The sequence below is a fragment of the Polypterus senegalus genome, chromosome 1, assembly GCF_016835505.1.
Source record: "Polypterus senegalus isolate Bchr_013 chromosome 1, ASM1683550v1, whole genome shotgun sequence".
Classification (NCBI taxonomy): domain Eukaryota; kingdom Metazoa; phylum Chordata; class Cladistia; order Polypteriformes; family Polypteridae; genus Polypterus; species Polypterus senegalus.
In genome coordinates this window covers 244,011,070-244,037,248 of record NC_053154.1, presented here as the reverse complement: position 1 = coordinate 244,037,248, position 26,179 = coordinate 244,011,070, and the positions used below count along the sequence as shown (strand labels likewise).

Below are 26,179 nucleotides of genomic sequence, written 5' to 3'. Positions count from 1 at the left end.
TTCTGGATGTATAAAAATGTACTTTTTAGCTCATTACTAGAATAGGTCATACAAACATGCCAACGGGTATCAAGAAAAGAAGACTGCTAAACTACATTAAATGATTATTGTTTATTTTACTACAGTTATTAAGTCATCAAGTATTTTTTACAAATGTGGAAATTTAGAAATATGAATTTACAATTTGTTGAAAATTCATTATTATTTTCCTAAAGTATTTCTGGATTATATTCTTAGTTCAACAGGAGAGACTGAAAGTGTAATTTGCAAACACTGAACAATTTTTAACCACTTAAATGATACCTGTTTTAATAAGGATTTCTCCACATCTATATATATATATATATATCTATATGTTGCCAATTAAGATGGTAAAAACCTGAAGTATTTCTGATAATAACTGTTTTCTATGTAGGGTTTACATGCAATCCCAGCATTCAGCAGTTGTTGAGTGTAGACTGTGAAATGGCCCAGTTGTGAGGTAGCTTGACTGAATGAGTGTATGTGCCTGGCGATATACTTACATTATATCCAGGATTGATTCCTCTCTTTTTCCCTTTATGGTTGACTTCTTGTGACTCTTTCAGTGTACTGAAGATTATTAAAATGTATATTTTTTGAAGGGTGACATACAGTGGTACAGTATTTAGTGTTGCTGCCTCATAGCACTAGTGGTAGCTCTGAGGCTAAGGCTCTGCGCCAGTATCCAGAAGGTTGCCAGTTTGAATCCCTTGTACTGCCAATGGAGATCCTACTCTGCTGGGCCCTTGGTTAAAGCCCTTAACCAGCAATTGCTCCAGGGGCATTGAACAATGGCAGACCCTGTGCTTTGATCCCAATGGTTATGAGAAAACTAACAAATTCCTAATATAAGAAATTATATAAAGCAAAATGAACAAAAAAAAATTATGGGTACAAATCCTGGCCTTTTTCCCTGCTTGGGTTTGCTTTCATAATCCAAAGGTAGGCAGGTTGGGTTGGTCACACTTGACAGACCATGAATTAATAAATAATAAATATGCATATTTGTGAGTGACTTTGACCTGTGCTTTTGCTTCATGAGTAAAATATGCAGTTTGAGAAAATTAGTGAATCAATTAACGTATATAAATGTTTTTAAATCTTGTAAAATATTTTTGTTTGCATATATTAGACAAAAGAAATTTTTTTTACCAAATACTTCACTAATAAAACACTATCTCAGATGTGGCTCTGAATATAATATACTAATACATTAAACCAAAAACTTAAAAATGACTTATTTACTCTTAAAAGAAATCAAGAAGTAAAGAAAGAAACCTTTTAAATTTACAGGGGTTATGAGTTAGTGTTCTGCAAAAGACATAAAATGAATACTGCCATTTTATTTATAGTATTATTTTTTTGATATCAAATATTTTCCAAAATATTATGAAATGATGACTAAAGTTTATCATGAACTTATTTGAAGTGGTACACTCAAAATGGGCTGTAGTGTTTTTCCTTTGAAAGTAAAATCCTTTTGTATATAAAGTGACAGCCTTTGTATTGATGGTAAGTTCCAGCACATCATCCTTCCAGAGTTGGTAAAACCCCTAAACTCATTTATCAATTACAGTAGGAAGCTACCTGCCACTGGTGAGTTATTTGCACACCCTGAGTGCTAATGGAAATGTCACTATGGTGACCATTAATCCCAGAATGTCACAGAAGACGGCCGGAGGAGGGAAAAGAGTTTAGCATAAATCACAGCTAAAATGGTGATGCCTGGAATGCTTCTCTGACAGACCTTGTGAATGAAAATCTAAAAAGAAAGCCAATCCTTGGTATGCCTCTACTTTAGTTTAAAAAAATGTACGTTTTAAGAACATCCCCTACAATAAAGAAGCCACAATTCACTTAATGTTCTAAATACAAAAGGCACAGCAACAAGTCTTACTTAGTATAAAGAGATTTACAGTAGAGTATTGGAGATGAGGCAATGAAAAGTTTGTGATTTTCAACTATGTTTAAACACAAGTAATGTATTTAATAATATTTTACCTGGTAAAATAAAAAATATGTTACACCATACTTGTCTTTAGTATATCATGTTACCATAACCAAAATATCCCTTGGAGCTACAGACTTGCCCTTAAAAATGTGTAGTATTTGTAAATCACATATGAATATACATGTAAGCCAAAAACACTTAAAAATAATGATATTGTCTATTACTGGAAGCAAAAGCAATCTATCATATGCAAACAAACCCAACCTATAGACAGCCGTGTTATAGATTTTAGTACATGCACTTTCCATAACACAAAAAATGAATCTGAACACTCTCTGAATTAACTAAGTGAACTGAATCTGTTAAGTACTTCATCCTTTTAAACAATTTGGCCCTATGGACTATCCACATGTCCATACTCATTTATACTGGGACACATTAGAGTTGCTAACTAAGCTAACATGACAGTAAAGTGCAGTACCAAGAGGAAGCCCATACAGACACGTGGAGGATGTAAAACAACCTCTAACTGACATGAGCAAAAAATGAAACCCTGGTCGCTAAAGCTATAAGATAACAGCATAATGTTAATTTAGGCTTGCAGATTTTTTTTTAATACCACAGATCTGATCTCTGTAAAGTGATTAAATATCACTCCATTTAATATTAGTACTTACAGCTTACCACTATAAATGATTATGAGATTTTCTTCTGGGTCTTAGAAGTGTATCAGTTTATTTTACTTTGTTGAAAGCTATAATTACATCGTCTGGTGGAAATCCACTATTAACAAAGCTTGCATTTGAAATTGTATACTTTACTATAATAAATCACAAGTTTCCGTTGACTTCCAGGTCACTTATTTTCATTGTTTGAACTTTGTTATTGACATAAGCTATAATTTTCAATTTTCAGGTAAAATACCTAATTAAAAGTGAAACATAATTTGCTCGGTTGTTGCATAAGTAGTGATTGTATGTAAGTCTTAATGTTACTACTGGCAAAAAACAAGAAACTGGGCAATTTTCCTACCACAGTTTTTTCATTAAATTATTGTCCCATTCCATAACTGACTTGTGGGCCAGCAGAAGAGTGAGAATATCTTTGTGGACCAGGGAGGTGGAAAATATAAAAAAACATATCTACTCTGTGTAATAATAGGCCCAACAGTTTTTGTTAATATACTACATTCAGCTCAAAGCACACAGCTATAATTGCTTACATTTTGCTTCTATGTTCCAAATGAAAAGAACATTTTTGTGATCACATTGAAAATTGGTTTAAAGATCAGAAACTTTAGATTTGTGCTTTAGTTCCTTCAAAAAATGAAAACTATCCATCCATCCATTCATCCATCCATTATCCAACCCGCTATATCCTAACTACAGGATCACGGGGGTCTGCTGGAGCCAATCCCAGCCAACACAGGGCGCAAGGCAGGAAACAAACCCCGGGCAGGGTGCCAGCCCACCACAGGGCGCGCACACACACACCCACAGACCAAGCACACACTAGGGACAATTTAGGATCACCAATGCACCTAACCTGCATGATTTTTTCTAGAGATAAACGAAATCCTAGAAACAGAAATACCATGAGTTAAATAAATTTGTTTTGGCAAACAATAATTTAGGCAAATCTTATCCAATTTGAACGACTTCTCTTTGGAAATTTGGAGATTTTCTTTGGAGACAGGCAAAGACAAAAAGCCTAATTAATTTTGATGACATCAAAAATGAAGTTTCTGAGATATACTGCATGCTCTTTACTGTATGCCCCTAGCAGTCAGGCGAGTCATTACACAACATCCTTCTTTTGCCATGGTTGATTGAATCAACAGCTATGAGAGGTACAGTGTATGGACACTTCATACTGGCCCTTTTTTATTTGCAAAGAATTTGAATTTTTAAACTTATTTTGCAAGAATGAGACTTTTTTTACTTTAATTTTCCATTATTCAATGTAAAGTCTGCTGCTGTTTCTCACACATTTACAGTATTCTTTCAAAGCATGGATTTAGTGTTGTTTGTGCAAAGCGTAATGCAGCAACAATGTCAATTAGAATCCTAGATTTTGTTTTTATTACTGACATGGCTGAAAGAATTGCTTAAATTAGTTGTGTTATAGATAAAGTTAATTTGAAAATAGTTGATTCATTTCTGGGTTGAGTGGAAACTTTTTTGTAACCAATTAAGGAAACCTTAAAAATAATCTGAAGTAGTCCTTATTTAGAGTTTATGGAAATTATATATTAAACTGAAATCTTTGTTTAATGTGGCAAACTGCCACTTCAAATGACAGAAGAATACCTATATTTAATGATGATTTCAAAAAGTCAACGATAAATGATTGCTTGTTTTAGTTGTGAGACATTAATATTATGAAAACTTCACTAAAATGCACCCATTAATGAGTAACAGTTCTCACTTCAGGCATAAGCATGCAATCGTAAAAGCCAGAAATCTACTTGTAAACAAACTAAACTAACAAAATTAATCTAACGGAACCTATTTGTAAAGTAAGTCAAATAATTATTTTCTAAATTAGAAATTAGTAGAAACTTTCCTTAAAAGCAACTGCAAACAAATGAATACTGCAATGCAATGAAAAAGCAAACAATGAAAGCATATTAACAGTTAGGACATTAACATTGTTGTTTCTAAGCCATTCCTCTGTTACATTGTCTTTATGCTTAAAGTCCTTGTCTTAATGAAAGACAAACCTTCTCCGAAGGCACAGGCTTCTTGCAGACTGCATCGGGTTTCCTTTCAGGATGTCCCTGTATTTTGCTTCATTCATTTTACCTTCTGCCCTCCCAAGCCTTCCAGGGCCTGCTACAGAGAAAAATCCCCACTGCAAGATGCTGGCTCCACCATGCTTTTTGGCCGGGAGCTTTTGATAATGTGGTGTTTACTCTGGAAGTCAGAAAGCTCAATTTTGGTCTCATCATCTTTGCATAGATTATTCCAAATGACATTAGGGTCTCTCATGTGCCTTCTTCAACATGCTAGCCAAATTGCTCTGTGGACTGTTTTTTTTTTTTATACAGTGGCTTTCTTTTTGTCAGTCTTCCTTAAAGCTGTGACTGGTGAAGCACCTGAGCAACAGTTGTTGTCTGCATTGTCTTGCCAATGTTTTCCACTGTAGCTTGTAATTCCTGTAGAGTTATTATAGGTCTGTCTCTTGATTGTCTTCTTCCTTCATGATCACTCATTTTTTTGGATGGTCAGCTCCAGGCAGGTTTACACCTGTCCTATAGTCTTTCCATTCCTTAGTGATTGATTTGACTGGACTTCAAGTGATATTCAGTGACTTGGATATTTTCTTGTATTCATCCCCTGACTTGTGCTTTTCAATCACTTTTTTTCAGAGATGCTTGAAATGTTCTTTTATCTTCATTGTGTAAGTTAAGTCGCCATACTGACTACCGCAAGTTGGACCTTCCAGACACTACATTTATACTAAAGTCAAATGAAACTTCTTGGCTATGGATTCATTTAACTACTACTTTAACTACATTCATTGTGTTTAACATCAATATTACTATTTTAAAAGCATTACTAGTAGCAGAATCCAGCATCTTGAATGTTTTAATTTTAAATTGTTTTTGTTTAAAATAGCAAAACTTTTTTTCTTTTTTGAAAAAACATGTATTTTAAAAAACAAAAATCTGATAACATGAGAAATCATTACATTTTACACATTACACGTTGGAACATTAAAACTCTCAATCAGAGAGCAGTATCACATTTAGTCATACTGATGATCAAAGTGATGTCAAAATTATTCTTTCTGCAGGAGATCCATTTTTAAAACTCTGTCTAGGGTGGTTTGGCCAAGTATTTCACTCCAACTATGACAAAACTTGAAGACTTAGAATAATGATTCACAACTACTGAGGTAATCTACCATTCAAAAGGATGCTGCATTATAATTAATGGGAAAATGCATACAACTAATTAATCTTGGCTAGCATATATGCAGCAAATAGGGAGGATAAAGACTTTCATTCTGTCTTTAATACCTAATATAAACACTCAAAAGCTCATAATGGCACCAGACTTAATTCTCTGTTAAATCCTGCTTTAGATAGAGCTTCTCTAACTGTACCTGAAATGTCTGAGACGGCCTTGATAATTTCATGTTTTATCAAGGACCGTAACATGTCTGCCACAAGGAGATTTCCTTTTCCATATCCAAGGCAATAGTTATTCCTGAACTGGCTACTTTTATTAATAATAACCCTGCTTCCCTGTTTTACATGTTATCATCATCACATAAAGGAATATATAAAATATTTAAGCAATATAATAAGATGTTATACACATCCGAACACACTGAAAATGGGGCTCTCACCAAAAGGAAAACGAGGCTCTTACCAAAGACTATTCTGATTAAATAAAATCTCCACAGTTTAATGTACTGTGTATTCAATAGCTTGACGGTTTTTGAACCAGAAAGAAATATCACCAGATGAATAGCTAGCAGAATTAAAAAAAACACCAAAAAACTGACTAATAAATTAAAATATTCACAACATAATGAGTTTTTTAAAGCAATGGGACTTTTACAGATGTCTTACTAATAATATACAATACGTACGTCCTTCAAATATTTACATTTCAAAATCGGTCTGCCAGCAATCCATTTCTTCTGTTTTATTCAGGTCAAATATTTGGTTAAATGACAGTACCAGGTCTTCCTAATCTTACTTTAATTTTACTATCAACTACACTATCTTGCAAGAATGTAAATATATGCAGCATTTCTGCACATTACCACTCTCTTCTAAAATGTTCAACCTTAGGTGATTTGTGGCAACATTGAAAAATGATATTTCAGTCAGACTTTAGGTGAAGAATGAAACTCCATCAGTGACAAGATATATATATACTCCTTATGAGTCTGTGTATTATGGTGTGATTCAATTAAAAATACGACACTGTGCCTAATTCTCTTGACTTGTATAAAGGGTAGACAGGTCAAGACACTAATTGCGAGGACAGTTGTTTGTCTCATCACATGGTTCTGAAATTGCTCCACACTCAGACCATAGTGGGAAAAAAATGTACCATGTATTGTATCTTGTAGTGTATTGCATTAAAGTGTATTCAAGCCACTGTTACTCCTAATCCACCTACAGAAGTGTTCAGAGAATTACTAGAAGGGGTAATATTGTGCAGTCAAAAATATGATGTGGTATCATATACAATGTCTGCTTGTTGCTTTTTTATTTGGAAATATAATAATTCACTCACTATAACACTATATTAATTTTTCTCCTTAAGTAAGCATTTTGGACCTCTTTTAACCTTTAACAAGTGTGAGTATGTTGGTATGAAAACTGCATAGTAGGTTCATAGTTCTCTAGAAAGGTTGTGAATGGTGTTAAAGTTGATTTTTACATAAAACATGGTATTATTTAGTGTATGTTCAATTGTTCTGTATGGAAGTTACCTAGATGTGATTTTATAAAACTAATACAAGGGGAAAAAAAAAAATTTCAGAAACCCAAGGATCCATGTATGCTTTACTGACAAGAATTGAGAGATGGATATAGTCAGAACAAGCCAAGGTCAAATCAAAAAACAAACCACTCAAAATGACAGAACTGAAATCACTGAAACCAGAACTCAAAGACCAAAGACAGGACTTAGTTTATAAACACCAGGAGGACAACAGAGTATAATTATCAAGTTGTTGATGGTGATGAACAAACGAGGATAGTATTTATGGAGTTTTAATGTATGCCCATTTAAGAGATGCTTATTCTTTTACTTAAATAAGTCTTCAGCAGTCCATTCAAAGTTACCAGTTGCTTCGACCGTTAAATTTTTACTATGACAAGTTCTGTGCCTCATATGCTATGCAAATTTGATAATTAATACATTGGCCTTGTTTTCTTTTTCCTTGCATTCTTTTCAACTTGCCTTTTAAGAAGGCATTCAAATTCAGGTTGTACTTGCTCAAGTAGTATTTTGTTAAAAGTTCAGCTTTAAGTTTATACTATGCCATTATTTTTTCTTGTTCCTTTGTATTGATTCTACATTAAATTTGTGATTCAGTGTGTATTTACTTCATGATTTATGTATTAATTTTATAAGTACATGTTTTAATGTTAGATGCAATTAGTAGTGATTAAATACCAATAATTACACACATTTGTATGATTAATTAGTAATTGGTTTTATCAATTCCCGGCCCTAGTTTTTTTCAAATACTTATTTTGTACAAATATTTTTAAAATTATTTGTGTTGAGAAAGATACAAAAAAACCATGTCGAATAGTTGGTGCTCCTCATAAACGTGAGCACGGTGGGTGTGATTCGCCTGCTTGTGCTGACGTGACAGGAAGGCGATATGAGATTGGAGGGAAGAGAGTGCACAGACTGAAAGGGTGCAACACAAACTGATTAAAATGTAGGACACTGCTACACCACTATTTTGTTTTGATTAGTTTTTTTTTTTTTTTTTTTACTGTTTTGCTAATGTAGTTTATTATAACGCTACTCGTCTTTTGTTTTCTTGTTGGACCTGCAATATGTGCACTGCAGTTTGTTTGACCAGGAGGATTAGCCTATGTTAACTCTAGCAGTATAGTTAGTTACTATTGTGGAAGACGAATGTTCTCTTCGTTCCCTTGTACTAATTCACGTCTGAGAAGTAAGCTTTACGAAACCATATAAAAGCATGCTTTGTTTTAGCAAACAGAAAAATATTTGTGCAAAGGACTCAAGGTCTGAGCATTCCACACATGAGTCTACCTTATCACGTTTTCCCTTAGCTTACATCTGAACGCCATAACAAAAGGGGCCAAGAAATCGAGTTGCACAAGGGGCGTTGAAGGGGCTCAAGGATTGTGTATAATAAACGTGTTGACTGTTACATTTTATAATGATATTAAATCACGCATTCTAGGAGTATAAAAACTTGCCACACCCAACAGACGGGGTTCAGAAGAGCCCTGACGCTGTCATGTACATTTGATTGTCTGCTTTTCTGAAACTCTTCTCACTGTGACTCTGCAAAATAAAGCTGCTTTATAACCACACCTGCTGTCTAGTCTGAAGTCTTCGTCCACACTATGTTCTTAAGTTTGTAAAACGGAAAACATTTGCTGCAAGTGATGGGATTCTTTTGAGCATGCTGTTTAAGTTTCATTATTGCTCTGCATTACAAATTCATACTTACATTCACACTGTATGACGTCCAAATTAAACTGCTGTATTGCTCCCATGCTTATCTGTTTCAGTTCATTGTCGAGGAGCATCTGCATTAATGATGTAGACAGATGCTTGCAAGCAGACATGCAAGCAGTTTGTGCTACCTTTCCCTAAAGAAAGATAAAGATATAAAACAATGTATCACTTAGTGTTGAAATGCTTAAAAAACACAAAAGTAGGCCCATAAGGGTATAATAGATCTTATTTTGATTTCAATACACATACTCTGTTACAGGAGCAAAACCATACCTACAATTAACTCACACATTAAACTTGAACAATAATTTACACATTTATGGATAGTGTTTTTAGATGTTTGTGTTTGATGGTGATTAATGTGAAGAAAACTGTTTTTTTTATCTTAAGCACATACAGTGTTTGCCTTATGTTTATTATCTTATAAAATGTATAATTTAAAGACTTTTGTGGCACCAAGTGTGGCTTAGCAGTCCCAAGGTTGCTGGTTTATTCCCCACCCCGACCCACTTTATGAGCAAGCAAGTTTCTTAATTTGCCAGTAGCATATCTGTAAAAATAATCAAACAAAAGTATGATAATAAACTTGTAAAGCACCACAGGATTGCATTTAGGATACACCATTCAAAGTACAGTGTTTTGTTTGATTTATTTCACACAGTTTAAATGTTTGCAGTGTTTTAGTGCATGAGTGTATATATAGGACCATATTTACTGGAAAATGAATACAGAATTCATAGACAAAACTCAATGTTAACAAAAATGCATAAACAGTATAATTGTTCCCTGAAGATAAACATGTACAGTATTTATCTTAAGAAAACGTTATCATAGCTTTTATTGTAAGCATGTTTCTCATGGAAATTTTTATAGACATAAAAAAAACTATTTTATTAAGTGTGATATTGTGAGGCTTCTTTCAAGCTTTACCAATATTATTCTGGGGAAGGGAATATGAATATAACAATTTTAAATAGGTTTAATCCAAACCAGGGTCAGAAGGGGCCAGTATCCACTCCAGGAATACTGGGCATAAATAAGGTGAGAAATAGTCCTAGACAGTGCATTGCGATGCCTGCTCATGCACACACTCATAATCGCACAGAGTCGATTTAGAAATCATGAGTTAACCAAACATGCACACGTTTGGGGATGTGCAAGGAAAATTGGAGTACCTGGTTGAAACCCACAGAGAGCAATCGTGCATGAGATTCAAACTCAGGACAACTGATCCATCAGGCAGCAGGGTTAACCACTACACCACTGTGTCACCCAGGAAGAACAGGCAAAAGCAAATACTTAGAAAAGACACATAGTAGTATGACTATAACTGTTTAATGGTGACAAAGATTAACACCTAAAATGTTCTTCATCATTTATTCAGAGAGGCAAGCAGAAAATGTTGTAAAAGGATAGTCATTACATTAAAATGGTTTTATTTATATTTTATTATATTTTATACTTAAATAAGATGCTTAAACTCAGAAACAAATAAAAGGTAGATTTGAGATGTCAATAGGCAACTGGTAAAAATGAAATAAGCAATAAAGCAATGCAAGCATGCTTAAAGGTCCCCCAATTTCAAAAGTAACTGCACTGGAAGACCTGCTTTTTCTTTTCCCCAAGCAAGGCAATACCAATATGAGATGGAAAAATGATAAAATAAAGAATGATCCAGAGTTCATTTAATTACAGTGTAATCGGGCAGGGATACTTGATGGAAATGTCAGTTTAATTTAATGGATTAAGTATTGCATTTTTGTTTAATGTACTGATCCATCAAATGAGCTCTATGCTATACTTGTTCTGTCACTGTAATGCAATAACAGTATTTGTAGATGAATTGGTTGTCAAGCAAAATTCTAATGTTCAATTTATTTAAATGTGGATAAATATACCATGATTAATATAAAATGAATGAATACATGTTTAATCTCTAAAGTAGTTTGTAACTAGCACTTATGTCTTGCAAAGAAAATGAAATAAAATGTGCTCGTGGAAAACACAGAGGTTTCACGATTAAAAAAGAACAATTACAATTTTAATGTTTATCTTTGTACAGGTTTTAGCATATAAGAGAAATTCATAAATAACATTGAGCACATTAGTATTTAATTAAAGGAGCTAAATGTAATATCTACAGCTCTGGCATGTGCAGTTATTTTGTTTTTTAAAAGAGACATCGCTCCCTTTTAAAAGAATATGTATCTTCTCAACAATAAATACCTGATAGTATATATGTGAAAAGTGTGGATAGCACAATTTAAAGTTTAAGCACAAAAGGCATATTCAAATGTAGTGTAAGTTACCTGAGGATGAAATGTTTTAATGTTGTTCAGAGGCGTTTAAGCCATGATGAGTTTAGAATAGTAATATCCAAATTTATACATCTGTTTGACTAAAAGAAATATTACATTTTTATATGTTAAGGCAAAGTTAAGCATACCGTATCTCTTACAGTACATAAGAATTTTCATAGACCTTTCAGTTAATCAAGCTTATCTGGATAGATAATAGCAAAGTTAAGCAGTTAAAAAGGCAAAGAGAACGTCAGGTAATATTGTGAAAAACACTGAACTTTGTGCAGTTCTGGTCTCCATGCTGCAAAAAAGACAGCTACACGTGTACTTCAGGAAGGAGGAACCATCTGTACCCCTGGACTAAACAGCATATTGCACAGTTAAAGACATTTGAAGCTCTTTAGTTTTAAGAGTGTGGACCTAATACAGACTTTAAAATTTTCAACAGCCTTAATAAAGTTAATCCAGCCAAGTTTTTATATAGTGAATAATGTGGACACTGTAAATTAAAGGGAAGTGCATTTAAGACAGATACAAAGAAACAATTGTTTGGACAAAATGTTGAAGGACTCTGGAACAAACTGCTGAGTCATGTGGTTGAAGCAGAAACCTTGGCAATCTTTTAAAAATGAACTGGATGAGGCATTAGGACAGATTAGCTATTATGGAGTTCTCAAGACCACAACTGCACAAAGTACACCAGATTTGTTCTTACTAGTGCATGTGAAATAATGTCCTTAGATTAATATTAAACATTTTTCACAATATAACCTGGAATTTTTTTTTGTCTTCTTAACTGTTTCCGCGCACTCCCTAGACAATCAGAATGTTATGTAAACCAGTAAATGTTGCTTCAAACAGGTGTCACAAACGTGCAATTGGTAGACAACTTGAGGGCTCATCTAGTTGTAATTCTACTTGGAGTTGGAGTTGGTGCTATTGCGTCTCCTCCCTTTTCTCTTACAGGCTGGACGACTGTCAGTCAAACTGACAACATTTCTGGGTTACCCTGAACCTTCCAGTCGGGATTCCTCTTAAGGGGCAGTGCCACTATCTTTGCTCCAGTCATTATTTCGACTCCTGTCTGAAAAGAAATAAAAACTTTTTGCCTCTCTTGCATTATTTTTTTTCATCCAGTTATATGGGGTTTGCCTACAAAGTGCCCCATCTCTTCATATTTGTCTTTGTATTTCCTACAGTCGGCATGTCAGATCCAGTAGACCTGACAATGTTGGCAGCTGCCTTGATGAAGGAGGTCTTGGCTTTACGGTTTAGGTGTAAAACCAGAGGACTCAACTGGCAGAGTCCGAAAACCGGCTAACTACTCGGGTGGTACTCCGTGAGGAAACATCATTGGGCCCCTCCCAGTGTTATAACCCCTCTGTCCCAAGGGCGATGTTGAGTCAAACCTCCTCACCTTTTAGCAAACTGCCATAAGGCATCATTGTGAACGCAGGGATTGGGAGCACATACTGGCTTGTTTCCTGACAGATGAGGCTCAGATGGCTTAGAATGACCTCGATGAGCTGGTAGCCAGGGATTACAATCCGTTGTCAGAGATCCTCCCTATGGCATGACTGTGGACCTGCAGGCTAAGCGGTGCTATGAGTGGTGATTCTGTCTGAAGCAACTTACATGCTGGCAAGCATATGAGCTATGGGGTAAGCTCTGGCACTGGCTAAAGCTGGGAATTAATTTGTCTGAGCAAATCATAGAGATGGCTGCTTGCAATTATTCAATCAGTTCGCTCCCCAAGTCTCTCGCCCAATAGTTCTGCAGACAACCGTTGAAAAACATGAATTCTCTGATCGAGATGATTGAATGTCTCTTGTTGTCCATGCAGATCAAGGGTTCAGAACAGCTAGATGATCGTCAAAAAATCTTGACGGGATTGTGGCCAAAGAAATGAGCCCCACAGGCGTGACACAGAGCCTACTACCCGGTCTAAGGAGAAATCTTCTTACTTCTGCTGCTACAAGTGTGGGCAGGTGGGGCACATCATTCCCAACTACCCTCAGTTAGACAAGCCTATGGACTGTAGCTGGACCCAGGGAGGAAGGTATTGTGCTTTTGTCAACCCTGTTTTGTCTCCATGTACAGGTGTGATGGAGGTAAATGGCTATAAAGTCTCTGCACTGATTGATTCAGGGAGTAACATTTCCATTGTTGCTCACAAAGTGTGCTTCCACAAAGTGGGGCTCCAGAAGGACCAAACTGTCATGTATACATGGGGAAGCCTGTTGGTACAAATCTTGTGTGATTACATTTCGGGGTATGACCCACTCCCTCATACTTGATGTGGTGCGGAATCCCCCCTAACCCTGTTATATTTTGTGGGACTGACCCTATAGCAAAAGTGGAAAAACAGTAAACCCACCTGTTATGAAATGGGCCTTTCAGTGGATCGGGAATCCTCGTCCCATGTTTTCTCCCCGCGGTGAATTATCCCAGCGGAAGATGGAATCCACCCAATGGGAGGTGAGAGACGGGATGATGTTGTACATGGATGATGTTACTACGCCCTGCCTAGGGAAGTCATTCCAGATCCACTTTCAGAACTATACTTTCAGTTTAGACATCTGCCAAGTTCATTTAAATGGGAACAGTGGAATGATGATTCCCTGAAATTTGCAAAAAATACTGTAGTTTTGGTAGATGGGCAATGTACCACACATCCCATGCCCCAGGGGCCAGGGAGAGGTAAGATCATTGTTGTTAGTCCCAAAAGACTAACAGTGGCAGGTTTGTGAGCAGGCTCACGCCCATCTCTTAGCTGCCCATCTCGGGTCCAATAAAATACTAGAAAGGGTTAAACTCAGTTTTTTTGGCCCAGGATAAACGAGGAGATTTGTTGTTTTCGTGCCTCTTGCCCAGAGTATCAATTACAACAAATTTCTAGAAAGGGCTGAGCTCCTTTTGCCCTGGTACCCCTCATAGATATACCATTTGAATGCATAGAATTAGATATCAAAGGTCCACTTGAACCCTCAGCTCAAGGAAATAAATACATTCTGATCCTCATGGATTATATTACACAACACCTTGAGGCTATCACTTTGAGACAATCCAATTCGAAAAAGATCGCTTGGGAGTTAGTAGGGGTCTCTTCACATGTTGGCATCCCTAAAGAAGTCCTCACATGTATTGTGAGATTTTGAGCAACAACCTCCTTCCCTCAGTCAGAGCACTGAAGATGGGTCGTGGCTGGGTCTTCCAACATGACAATGACCCGAAGCACACAGCCAGGATAACCAAGGACTGGCTCCATAAGAAGCATATCAAGTTTCTGGAGTTGCATAGCCAGTCTCCAGACCTAAATCCATTTGAAAATCTTTGGAGGGACCTGAAACTCCATGTTGCTCAGCGCCAGCCCCGGAACCTGACAAGTCTAGAGGAGATCTTTGTGGAGGAGTGGGCCAAAATCCCTGTTGCAGTGTGTGCAAACCTGGTCAAGAACTACGGGAAACGTTTGACCTCTGTAATTTGCAAACAAAGGTTTCTGTACCAAATATTAACACTGATTTTCTCAAGTGTTCAAAATATTATGTGCAGCAGTGCAATACAAATAAATTCTGTACAAATCATACAATGTGATTTCCTGAATTTTTTTTTTACATTCTGTCTCTCACAGTGGGAATGCACCTGCAATGTGATTTTCAGACCCCTCCATGATTTCTAAGTGGGAGAACTTGCAAAATCGCAGGGTGTTCAAATACTTATGTTCCTCACTGTATATGGAAGACAACCCCGGGGTTTATTACACATCCTAAAATAAATTTGGGAAGCTGAGGCACTCCCTTCTTCCAATATTCTTGAACATACCGCACAGTTACACAACAGATTCAATAAAATTCAACTTATTTTAAAAGAAAATATAGAATGTGCATAATCAGTACAAGCCCGTTTATATAACTGAGGCTCGACCCCCACTCCTCCCAACAATCCCCCCCACCCCGAAACCCTACCTCACACTATAAATTAGTAGCCCATTAGCAAGGACCCTATGAGATAAAAGAAAGAATAGGGCAAGTGGAATAATTGGTGAAACAACTGAATCATCAGCCAACTGAGCTTATTTATCATGTCAATCTGCTGAAGCCATGGAAGGAAAGAGACCCTTGCTCTGGACAGCCATGCTTCCTCTTTATCTATAGGATAGAAAAAATTTAAATTTTAATTTAATTTTAGAAGGTTGTGGATGAAAAACCATGCAGGATGTCTCTGACTGTACATGACATTGTGACAGATTCAGGAATGGGTTGTCAGGGAATGCTTCTATCGGCTAATGGAAGCAAAAAGAGCAGAAGTGGCCCTTGAGATCAGATGAATGTTAGACCTTGGTGCGATTGATGAAAGTTTTAGTCCTTGGTCTAGTCCCATCATTTTGGTCCCAATGCCAGATGGCAGTCAATGCTTTTGCAATGACTTCTGTGAAGTTGATCAAGTTTCACGATTTGATTTGCATCTGATGCCTTGAGTGAATGAACTCCTCAAGCGACCTGGAAAAGCCCCATTCTTGACTACACTTGACAAGACGTAAGGGTACTGGCAAATTCCTAATCTGCCAAGGAAAAAACTCATTCAGAACCACTAGAGGACACTGGCAATATAGTGTCCTCCCAGTGGCTTTTACGGGGCATCTGCTATATTCCAGCGTCTGGTGGATAGAGTGATATGGTCCTACACACCTATAGTGCCACCTGCCTTGAAGACATTGCCATCTATTCCAGCACACAGGAAGATCACGTGATACATGTTCAAACTGTTCTTCTAGCACTTTGTGAAGCTTGTCTCCAAATTAATCCTAAGAAATGTTATCTTGAACTAACGAAGGGCAAACAGTTGGGGAAGAGGTGGGGAGAGGGATCTGTTAGACTGCAGTGTTCTAAAGTCTCTGCTATCTTGCATTTGCCCCAACCTCAAACCAAGAGGCAAGTTAAGGCTTTCTTGGGGTAAGCAAGGTACTACCACCAGTTTGTCCCCCACTTATCCAAAAGAGCCACCCCCTTGATAAATCTCATGAAAAAATGTGCCCCTAATATAGTGGTATGGGTTGAGAAAACCAAAACTGCATTTTGTGAGCTTAAGCAGGTCCTCACTTCGGCACCTACTGTATATTGATGACTCCTGACTTTTCTCTCCATTTCACCCTTCAAATTGACACTTTGGACACAGGTGTAGGTGCTGTGCTGAGCTAAAGTGCTGATGGGGTTGGACACCTAATAATGTTCCTGAGCTGGAAACTGTTGGACTGGGAAACCAGGTATGTCACTGTGGAATGGAAAGCTCCTGGCTGTGAGTTTACTCTGTTGATGGACCATGCACCATTACAGTGGAAGGCCCTACATAAGGAGTCAAATCCACATGTCTCATCCCTCCATGTCAATGCTAACATTCTCTTAAGGGTAAATGAACTCTCAGGTTTTTTACACCTGACCCAACGGGTCTGGGCTAAGTGGGGGGGCACTGTCACAGTCATGCGATTTGGAGACAATTTGAAAGCTCATCTAGTTGTAATTCCACCCGAGTTGAGGGTTGGCACAATTGCCTATGGCGTCTCCTCCTTTTTTCTCCTACAGTTCAGGTGATTGTCGGGCACAGTGACTCCACTTCTGACTTATTATCTCTTGGCCCCGCCCCTTCCAGTCTGGCTTCTTCTTAAGAGGCAGCGCTGCCATCTTTGCTTCAGTTATTATTTTAACTCCTGTCTGAAAAGACCTAAAAGCTTTTTGCCTTTCTAGAATTTTTTTTTCATTCAGTTATATGGGGTTTGCCTATAAAGTGCCTCAACTCTTAATATTTGCCTTTGTATTTTCTTACACAGGGCAGCATCATCCTTTTTGAATTTATAATTACCTTTTGTCTTATAACAGTTTGAACTTCTGTATATTTAAATTGTATTTTGCAAGTAGTTTAAATATTGTCCAGATCTTTTTGAATTGTATTAATTGTTACCTCAGAATCTTCCGAATTTAATGCCATGTCCAGATTTCAACTTTATTAAATACATCAGAATCAGTGGCATTAATATAAACTGGAAAAAGTGATGTTGCAAGCACTGACCATGACGCACTCCACTGATGACCTCAGTCCATGTGGAACATTCTCCTCTGTACTCTTCATCTCTGGCCTGTTAGCATGTTACATATGACATAACTTGGTTTTAGTTTCAAAATTAATCTTCACTGCAGTACTGTATCAAAGACTCTTTGGATGTCTAAATAAATTAAGTTTTAAAGTTTGCTTTTACTACTGCAGTTGCCTTTTCAAAAAGCCAAAAAGATTTGGCTAACGGAATATTTCTCTCATGAATCTATTCTGTTATTTTCTATACTATATTATTTTAACTATGCTTCTAATTGATTTCTTTTTATAGTTTCCATAGTTTTTAACAGGATGGAGACAAGATTTATTCATGTTTTATTACTGAAATCTATTTTACCTCTGTTCTTGTGAACTGGAGTCACAATATTCCAGCCATCAGATACTTCCCATATGTGAAATGATTGCTGGAATATACTTAATAAATATTTACAAATAACATTTTAATTTCTTTCAACAATTGGGCCTTGGGGTTTATTAGTGTTAAAAGCATTAAGGGCCTTAAACACATCTGGCTTTTTCATTTTAAAATCTATAATCTCTATAAGTTTTGTTTTTTAACTTTTTGCTAATAATTATATTTAATAAAGAAATACAATCAAAATATGAAAACTCATATTGTACTTTTGAGTGTATTATTTCATGTAATATTCATTGCAATCACTGGCATTTTTATGAAAATAAAAATATTTTTCTCACCTTAATACAAATAACCCAATAACACATTAAAATACACTGTTTTCCCCTCTCATACTGTAGCTTTACATCTATTTATAATGTTGAATCTTATTTTATAAAAATCCTATATATAAACATAGATAAATATATGGATATCCTATCAGTACATAATGCAACAAGATTAATGATTTGTAATCCCTATTATTTTGTAATTGTATTACATGTGTTCACAAAAATGTTTTTCATTACGCACATACCAATCATAACACACTTTCAAGTTAAATAGGCTAATAGGATGATAGATAGATAGATAGATAGATAGATAGATAGATAGATACTTTATTAATCCCAATGGGAAATTCACATAATCCAGCAGCAGTATACTGATATAAAGAAACAATATTAAATTAAATAGTAATAAAATGAAAAAATGAAAAATAAAAATAAAATTAATGTTAGCATTTACTCCCCCGGGTGGAATTGAAGAGTCGCATAGTGTGGGGAGGAACGATCTCCTCAGTCTGTCAGTGGAGCAAGACAGTGACAAAAGTCTGTCACTGAAGCTACTCCTCTGCCTGGAGATGACACTGTTCAGTGGATGCAGTGGATTATTCATGATTGCCAGGAGTTTGCTTAATGCTCGTCGCTCTGCCACAGATGTTAAACGTCCAACTTTACTCCTACAATGGAGCCTGCCTTCTTAACAAGTTTGTCCAGGCGTGAGACGTCTTTCATCTTTATGCTGCCACCCCAGCACACCATCGCGTAGAAGAGGGCACTCGCCACAACCGTCTGGTAGAACATCTGCAGCATCTTACTGCAGATGTTGAAGGATGCCAACCTTCTCAGAAAGTATAGTCTGCTCTGACCTTTCTTACATAGAGCATCAGTATTGGCAGTCCAGTCCAATTTGTCATCCAGCTGCACTCCCAGATATTTATAGGTCTGCACCCTCTGCACACAGTCACCTCTGATGATCACAGGGTCCATGAGGGGCCTGGGCCTCCTAAAATCCACCACCAGCTCCTTGGTCTTGCTGGTGTTAAGGTGTAAGTGGTTTGAGTCGCACCATTTAACAAAGTCTTTGATTAACTTTCTGTACTCCTCCTCCTGCCCACACCTGATGCAGCCCACAATAGCAGTGTCATCAGCAACTTTTGCACGTGGCAGGACTCGAGTCATATTGGAAGTCTGATGTATATAGATTGAACAGGACCGAGAAAGTACAGTCCCCTCGGCGCCCTGTATTGCTGAACACAATGTCAGACCTGCAGTTCCCAAGACGCACATATTGAGGTCTGTCTGTAAGATAGTCCACAATCCATGCCACCAGGTGTGAGTCTACTCCCATCTCAGTCAGCTTGTCTCTAAGGAGCAGAGGTTGGATGGTGTTGAAGGCGCTAGAGAAGTCCAAAACATAATTCTTACAGCACCACTGCCTCTGTCCAGGTGGGAGAGGGATCGTGTAGCATATAGATGATGGCATCCTCCCTCCCACCTTCTCCTGGTATGTGAACTGCAGAGGGTCGAGGGTGGCGGACCTGTGGCCTCAGGTGGTGAAGCAGCAGCCGCTCCATGGTCTTCATCAGATGTGACGTCAGAGCAACAGGCCGGAAGTCATTCAGCTCACTAGGACGTGATACCTTTGGGACAGGAGTGATACAAGATGTTTTCCAAAGCCTTGGGACTCTCCCCTGTTCCAGGCTCAGGTTGAAGATGCGCTGTAGAGGACTCCCCAGTTCCAACGCATGCCTTCAGCCTTCAGCAGTCGTGGCGATACACCATCTGGACCCGCTGCTTTGCTGGCACAAAGTCTTTTCAGCTCTCTGCTCACATGGGCTGCTGTAATTGTGGGTGGGGATGTCTCACCTATGCTGGTATCAGCAGAAGGATGGTTGGAGGATGCAGTACTCGAGGTGAGAGTGGGTTAGTGATCAAACCTATTAAAGAAGTTGTTCATTTGGTTTGCTCTCTCCACGTCTGTCTCGATGGCGGCACCCGCTTGAGCTGCAGCCAGTGATAATCTTCATCCCATCCCACACTTCCTTCATGCTGTTGTTCTGCAACTTCTGCTCCAGCTTTCTCCTGTACTGCTCTTTCGCGCCCTGAGCTGGACTCGAGTTCCTTCTGCACGCTTGAGCTCATGCTGATCACCACCTTTAAAAGCCCTTTTCTTCTGGTTCAAAAGGCCCTTGATGTCACTTGTAACCCATGGCTTGTTGTTAGCATAGCAGCATACTGTTCTTACTGGAACTACAATGTCCATACAGAAGTTGATGTAATCAGTTGTGCATTCAACAGCCTCTTCAATGTTCTCACTATGTGACCCAAGCAATATATCCCAGTCTGTAGTTCCAAAGCAGTCTCTCAGAGCCTGCTCTGCCTCAGGAGACCACTTCCTGAATGAGCGTGTGGTTGTAGGTAGCGCCTCACTCTTGGTTTGTATTGAGGCTGAAGCAGAACCAGGTTATGATCTGCTTTCCCAAGCGCAGCAGCGGGGTGGGCTGTATGCGTCTTTAACGCTTGCATACAGTAGGTCGATAGTCCTGTTTCCCCGAGTGTTACAATCCACATACTGGGAGAAGGCAGGTAATGTTTTGTCCAGCGTTACATGGTTAAAGTCTCCAGCGATTAGCACAAGTGCCTCAGGGTGCTGCGTTTGTAACTTAGCCACTGCGGAATGGATGATGTCACTCGCCATCTCGCGCTCGCTTGAGGGGATGTAAACAATAACAGCAATCACGTGTCCAAACTCTCTGGGCAAGTAATAGGGGCGCAGACTTATGGCCAACGGTTCGATGTCCCTGCAGCAATTGGAGATTTTAACGTTTACATGTCCTGAGTTGCACCACTTTGTATTGACATAGAGAGCGAGTCCTCCTCCTTTCTTCTTTCCACAGGTACTTGCGTCTCTGTCCACTCTAACTGTGCTAAACCCGGGTAACTCCACGTTAGCATCTGGGATGGTAGTTGTTAGCCACGTTTCACTAAAACACAGCAAGCTGCATTCTCTGTAGGTTCTGACATTTTTCACCAGCACAGCCAGTTTGTCGATCTTATTTGGTAGCGAGTTCACATTTCCCAGGATCACAGAAGGCACCGACAGTTTATAACGCCATTTTCTCTTAAGTTGTCTCGATTTAATCTTATCTTTTATCTTTGCGCCGGCTCGGCTGCCCCGATATCGTTTTCTTACCTCGTCAGGTAAATAAGGAACCACACCGGCATAAGCATTTCTTCTCAGTGCTTTAAGCTGACTACTTGAATAGGCGATTCTCGGAGTGTAAAAATCCATGTCAAGTAGTAAAATAGTAAAAAGTGTCCAGGGAGCAATTCCACATAAAAGAAAGTGGTAGAAGTGATCAGTGAAATAGAGAAAAATAGAGATAAAAAGGTAAAAAGATAAAGTCATATACGGAGCTGCTGGAAAGGCTGCCACTCGGATGCGGCGCCGGATATGAGATATGAAATGGATGAATTAAGCTTTGTAATGCGCATAAATAAAGGTCACAGCCAAACTCTAAATATAATCAATGATCTTCTCACAGACAATTGTATGTGGGTTTTGATGGGCTAGTAAAAAGTAAAAAAACAACTAAAGTAATTTACATGTGAATAGACAAACAATGAATATAGTTCACAAAGCAATGTTGTATATTGTTAGATTAATCTAATAGATAAAGCACATCTTAATTATAAAATGTGCCACATCTCTATAGTTTGTAGTTATCTGCATAGCCAACAGCGTATTACAATATAGCATACACACTATATATGTATTTAACATCAGTAGTACTGAGTCAGATAAACTTAAAACTATAACTCTGCTATATTTTTTATATATTTAAAGTGTGTCTAATTTAATCTACATCAAAATCTTTAAGCTCTTGTTTTCCTGATAAATAATGATAGATGTGTTTAAAAGAAAGGTGAAACAATGTTTTTAACAAACAACACATGATATTGTCTGTTAATGCTATTTATAAAAGCTAATTGTAAAACTACCATGATAACAATGTAATACAGTATTGTGCTTAACACATTCTTCAAAATCCTTAATTGCCACACAATTTAGAAAAACAAATAAATAAGGATATTACATCATGTTCTGCTCTGTATATACAGTACTCAATACTTTTTAAATTACCTTTCACTAAATCCCTTCTTCATTGTTTAGTAGCTGTTTTCTGAGTTAAAGGATGCAGGAATGAAACCCTGGCTTAAACACTACGCTTGTAGTGGACTAATTTGGAGTTGCTAATTGACCTAACAAGTTATTGAGATGTGGGAGGAAATAGGTGAAAATCTACATAAAAATGGGAAGAATCTCCAGCCAGAAAGTGAGCTAACTGGCTTAGATCTTTTAAGTTATAAATAAAGCAATATATAACACGTCTCACTCTTCAATTTAATAGCACTAACTACCTAGTAGGTAGTTCTCTTTTGCCATAGCATTTAAATGAGGTGTTCTCTTTAAAAACAAGTTTCTTCAAAGATCTGACATATAAAATCTGTTCTTGACTGCACAGAAGACCTTTCTAAATATTAGAATAATTAGAACAAAGATACATTTCACTCCCTGGAAAGTCCCACAAGGGTCAACTAGATTAATCTTTTCATGCCACACTTCTTTTTTTCCGTCACAAAAATTGCCTTTTTTTTAAGATCCTTGCTACTTCTCTGAAAAGAAACTTTAATCTTTTAGAAGAATGTCAGTCAATATGATTTATGGACTGTATTCAGCTAAGTCAAAGCTTACTGAATGAGAAATATGACTACAATTTGCTAATTTGTTTTGCATTGATCCACTTAAGAGTCAAATGCCTGCTGTTAGGCAAGACCAGCAACACAATTAACTAGCCGGTGACAGATTCATCCATCCCTCCCTGCCAGGCTGTGCCAATCAAAGACAGCATGAGGTGACATTTGGTGAGATTAGTAAGTGAGACCATTCTTTGACTAACCTATATTGGCTTTTGATTGACATATTTTCAATCTTGCTTGTACAGACAAGTATCCTGCTACCCACTAGCAACTCACTGCCAGCTGTGAGTTAGAACTTCACCTGCCAATCACTAAGACAATTAACTATAGCTAGCCCATCCCCCAAGCTGTAGAATACAATGAGGGGGACAGTTTCTTAAATTGTAAATCAATTCTAGTGGTAAAACTTGCATTAATAAATACCAGTGGAATTATGATTACATAAAAATATGGTGTGCTTGAATACGGAAAAAATCTACTACCATTCATGCTAAACTCCATCATCTTAACATCATTAGTTTATTGAATAAAATGGATTGTGTGCAGAAATTAAAAAGAGTTGCACTAACATGTCACATTTTCAATATTTAGAGCTAAGATCATTTATGGATGGAATATGCTTGGGACAACACAGATTTTGTATAGTTGCTGCTAAAAGAATTATTTGATTCTGCTCTGGCATTTTATCAAAAAAAGGAACTATAAGTAATGATGCAGACATCTAGTTTTAAATGTAGTTGCTCTTATATCTTAAAAAAATACTTGACCAAAAACACTTACACACCATATGATGTTTATTTACATGTAAATGTATTAAATGTATGTATTTTCTAGATTTTATATCGTGTAGTGTAAAAAGCATAACATTTTTAGAATGAAGTTACTGACCTAAAAGTGTTCCAAATTCGTGACTGTAGAGATATGTACAATATTGTCAGCATTAAAGTAACCTACCCACTCTACTTCCTGATGGGAAAAGCAATAAGCTTGCAGGCAGTTCATAGTATTAAAATGGGCATGCTTGTTGGCTTTTTTTATAGCATTTACTTACCGACATTGCTGCATGGTCATTGTTGTTATTCTGAGTAGAACCCAGCAAGGAAATGAAAAACCAAATGTAAACAGGGAAAGAAAGGATGGCAATAATAAATGGAAAGAAAGGAATTTAAAAACCAAAGACAGATTTAAGTGCAAGAAAGCCTATAAACTATAAACAGTAATTTGCCCATTTAAATAATACATAATCTCTAAACGTCAATAAACCTAACACTTAATTATCTTGAAAAGCCACTGTGTGAAGACAGGATAACTCTGAGATAGCCAAGTGATCATATTTTGTACAGAAATATTTTCAAGATTAGATTAACACATTGCTCAGTACCTTAAGACTTCCTTTCCTCTGCTTATCTAATGAGTTAAATCTGCAAACAGGATCAGAAGTATAGTGTAATGCAATCTTAATAGTATAATTGTCTTTTTCCCCTACTGGGAATTCTTTTAACTGGATTAAAAGCCACCTATGTAGTTAATTGAAACACTCTGCTAGCTGGAGAGCTTTGAATATCTTTCATTAGAATACGAAATGCCTCACAGGAGAGAAGAGTAACAAAACCCCTGAACTCTATTAATCTGGCACCAGACTGCTCAAATCACATTCAAAATCATTCATAGGGGCAAAAAAAGAAATAATGAGCAGCATGTTTATCCAAAATACCAAAAAATGGATTTAACAGAAAATGAGACATTGTTTAGTGCCAGCATTGAATCTTTTTTGTATACTTACAGGCAAATGTGTGAATACTTGAAATGTGCTTCTAAGGAAATTTATGAGATCCATTAAATATCCACTAGCACGGCCATCAGATTCTGACATGGTCCATTCATAGTCTGCCAGCTGAATAAATTCATCAATCTTTTGGTTTAATTTAGTGTATATTTCTCCTTCAGCTGCATGTCTTGCATCCTAAAATATTAATAATGTTTTAGTATTTTAAAATTAAGAAGAAAAGATAAAGCTTAAAGAGGTTAAATTTTGTTTTAAGAACACCAACAAAAACTGCTCTTTTAAAACTATATTATTGTCTGCCAAAAAGATTCTCTTTTAAAATTTTTTTTACCATTTAGACACTCGTATCCACCTAATAAGCTTGGCCCTCAGGCAGAACTGTAAACCTTCTTTTATTCAAATACTAAAGCTACAACATGGATGTGGTAAGACAATAGTTTTTACAAAGTGGGGTGCATATTAATGCAATGCAGATTGTCTCAGGTTTGTGAACAGAAGTTGACTGAAACAGTCTTGCTCAAATAACTAAATGCAATGTTTTTATATAAAAAAGAACATTTCTTCTAGGTCAACTAATTGATAAAGCAGGCATCTTAACTAAGTCCAAAGCACATTAAAAATATATTATTAAATTTATAGGCAATTACAAAGACTAAATATTGTTTTACAAAATTTGTGCTGTGTTCCTCCAGCAAAGAAAGCTGCAAAAGATCACAAAAAACACACAAGAACTATTCTTATTAATATGAACAATATGAGTCCCATAGTCACTATTAGAGTTAATGGAGAGAAAAAAAATCCAAACAGTATAGTATTGCATTATTCTTCATCACAATATATCCTTGATGCATAATGGGTAAATACTAGGATTTTATTTTTTCTTACACTTTTTGAAACACCTTTGGGAATTTAGACGCAATGCATTTTGTTGTTACATGTGCGTGGAAACACAAGGTTTTTAAATTCCCACAGAAATGGCACAATGGTGTAGAGGTTATGATACAAAGTACTCTTAACCATGTCTACATTTAGCTCATTTTGGACTCATTTTTCATTTTTATTATGCTCCAGGGATACAAAAACTTTATAAGAAGCATGCAATTTGCAAGTATTGTCAAGAGAGGTTATTCGGTAATACTACTAACTAGGACAGTCTCTCCCCTCCAGCTGATAGAGCCATTTGAAGGCTGAAATATGCTATATTTTGAATTCTTCATGTGCACAGCCTAATGCAATCAAAGATAAAGAAAAATCTCAGCTGTAATTCCTCAACTGCACAGTGTATAAATGTCCTACAGGCGCTTTATTCACGTTCATCCTGATCGATCAAAGTTAGTCTCTGCATGTAATTCTGTTTTGGCCTACAACAAAGCTCTGC

At 36.9% G+C, this 26,179-nt stretch overlaps 1 protein-coding gene across 3 annotated transcripts in view; it reads right to left on the bottom strand.

The window, feature by feature from the left end:
- exoc6 (exocyst complex component 6) overlaps positions 1 to 26,179 on the bottom strand; it is a 200,750-nt gene that overhangs the window by 30,334 nt on the left and 144,237 nt on the right. For 2 of the 3 annotated variants that reach the window (XM_039771011.1, XM_039770996.1), the window contains exons 18-20: positions 24,799 to 24,978; positions 24,067 to 24,096; positions 9,164 to 9,305 (exon numbers count right to left, since the gene is read on the bottom strand). In XM_039771011.1, coding sequence (XP_039626945.1) covers positions 9,164 to 9,305; positions 24,067 to 24,096; positions 24,799 to 24,978 — 352 coding nt within the window. The remainder of the gene's footprint in view (positions 1 to 9,163; positions 9,306 to 24,066; positions 24,097 to 24,798; positions 24,979 to 26,179) is intronic. The other variant, XM_039771004.1, reaches the window with a different exon arrangement.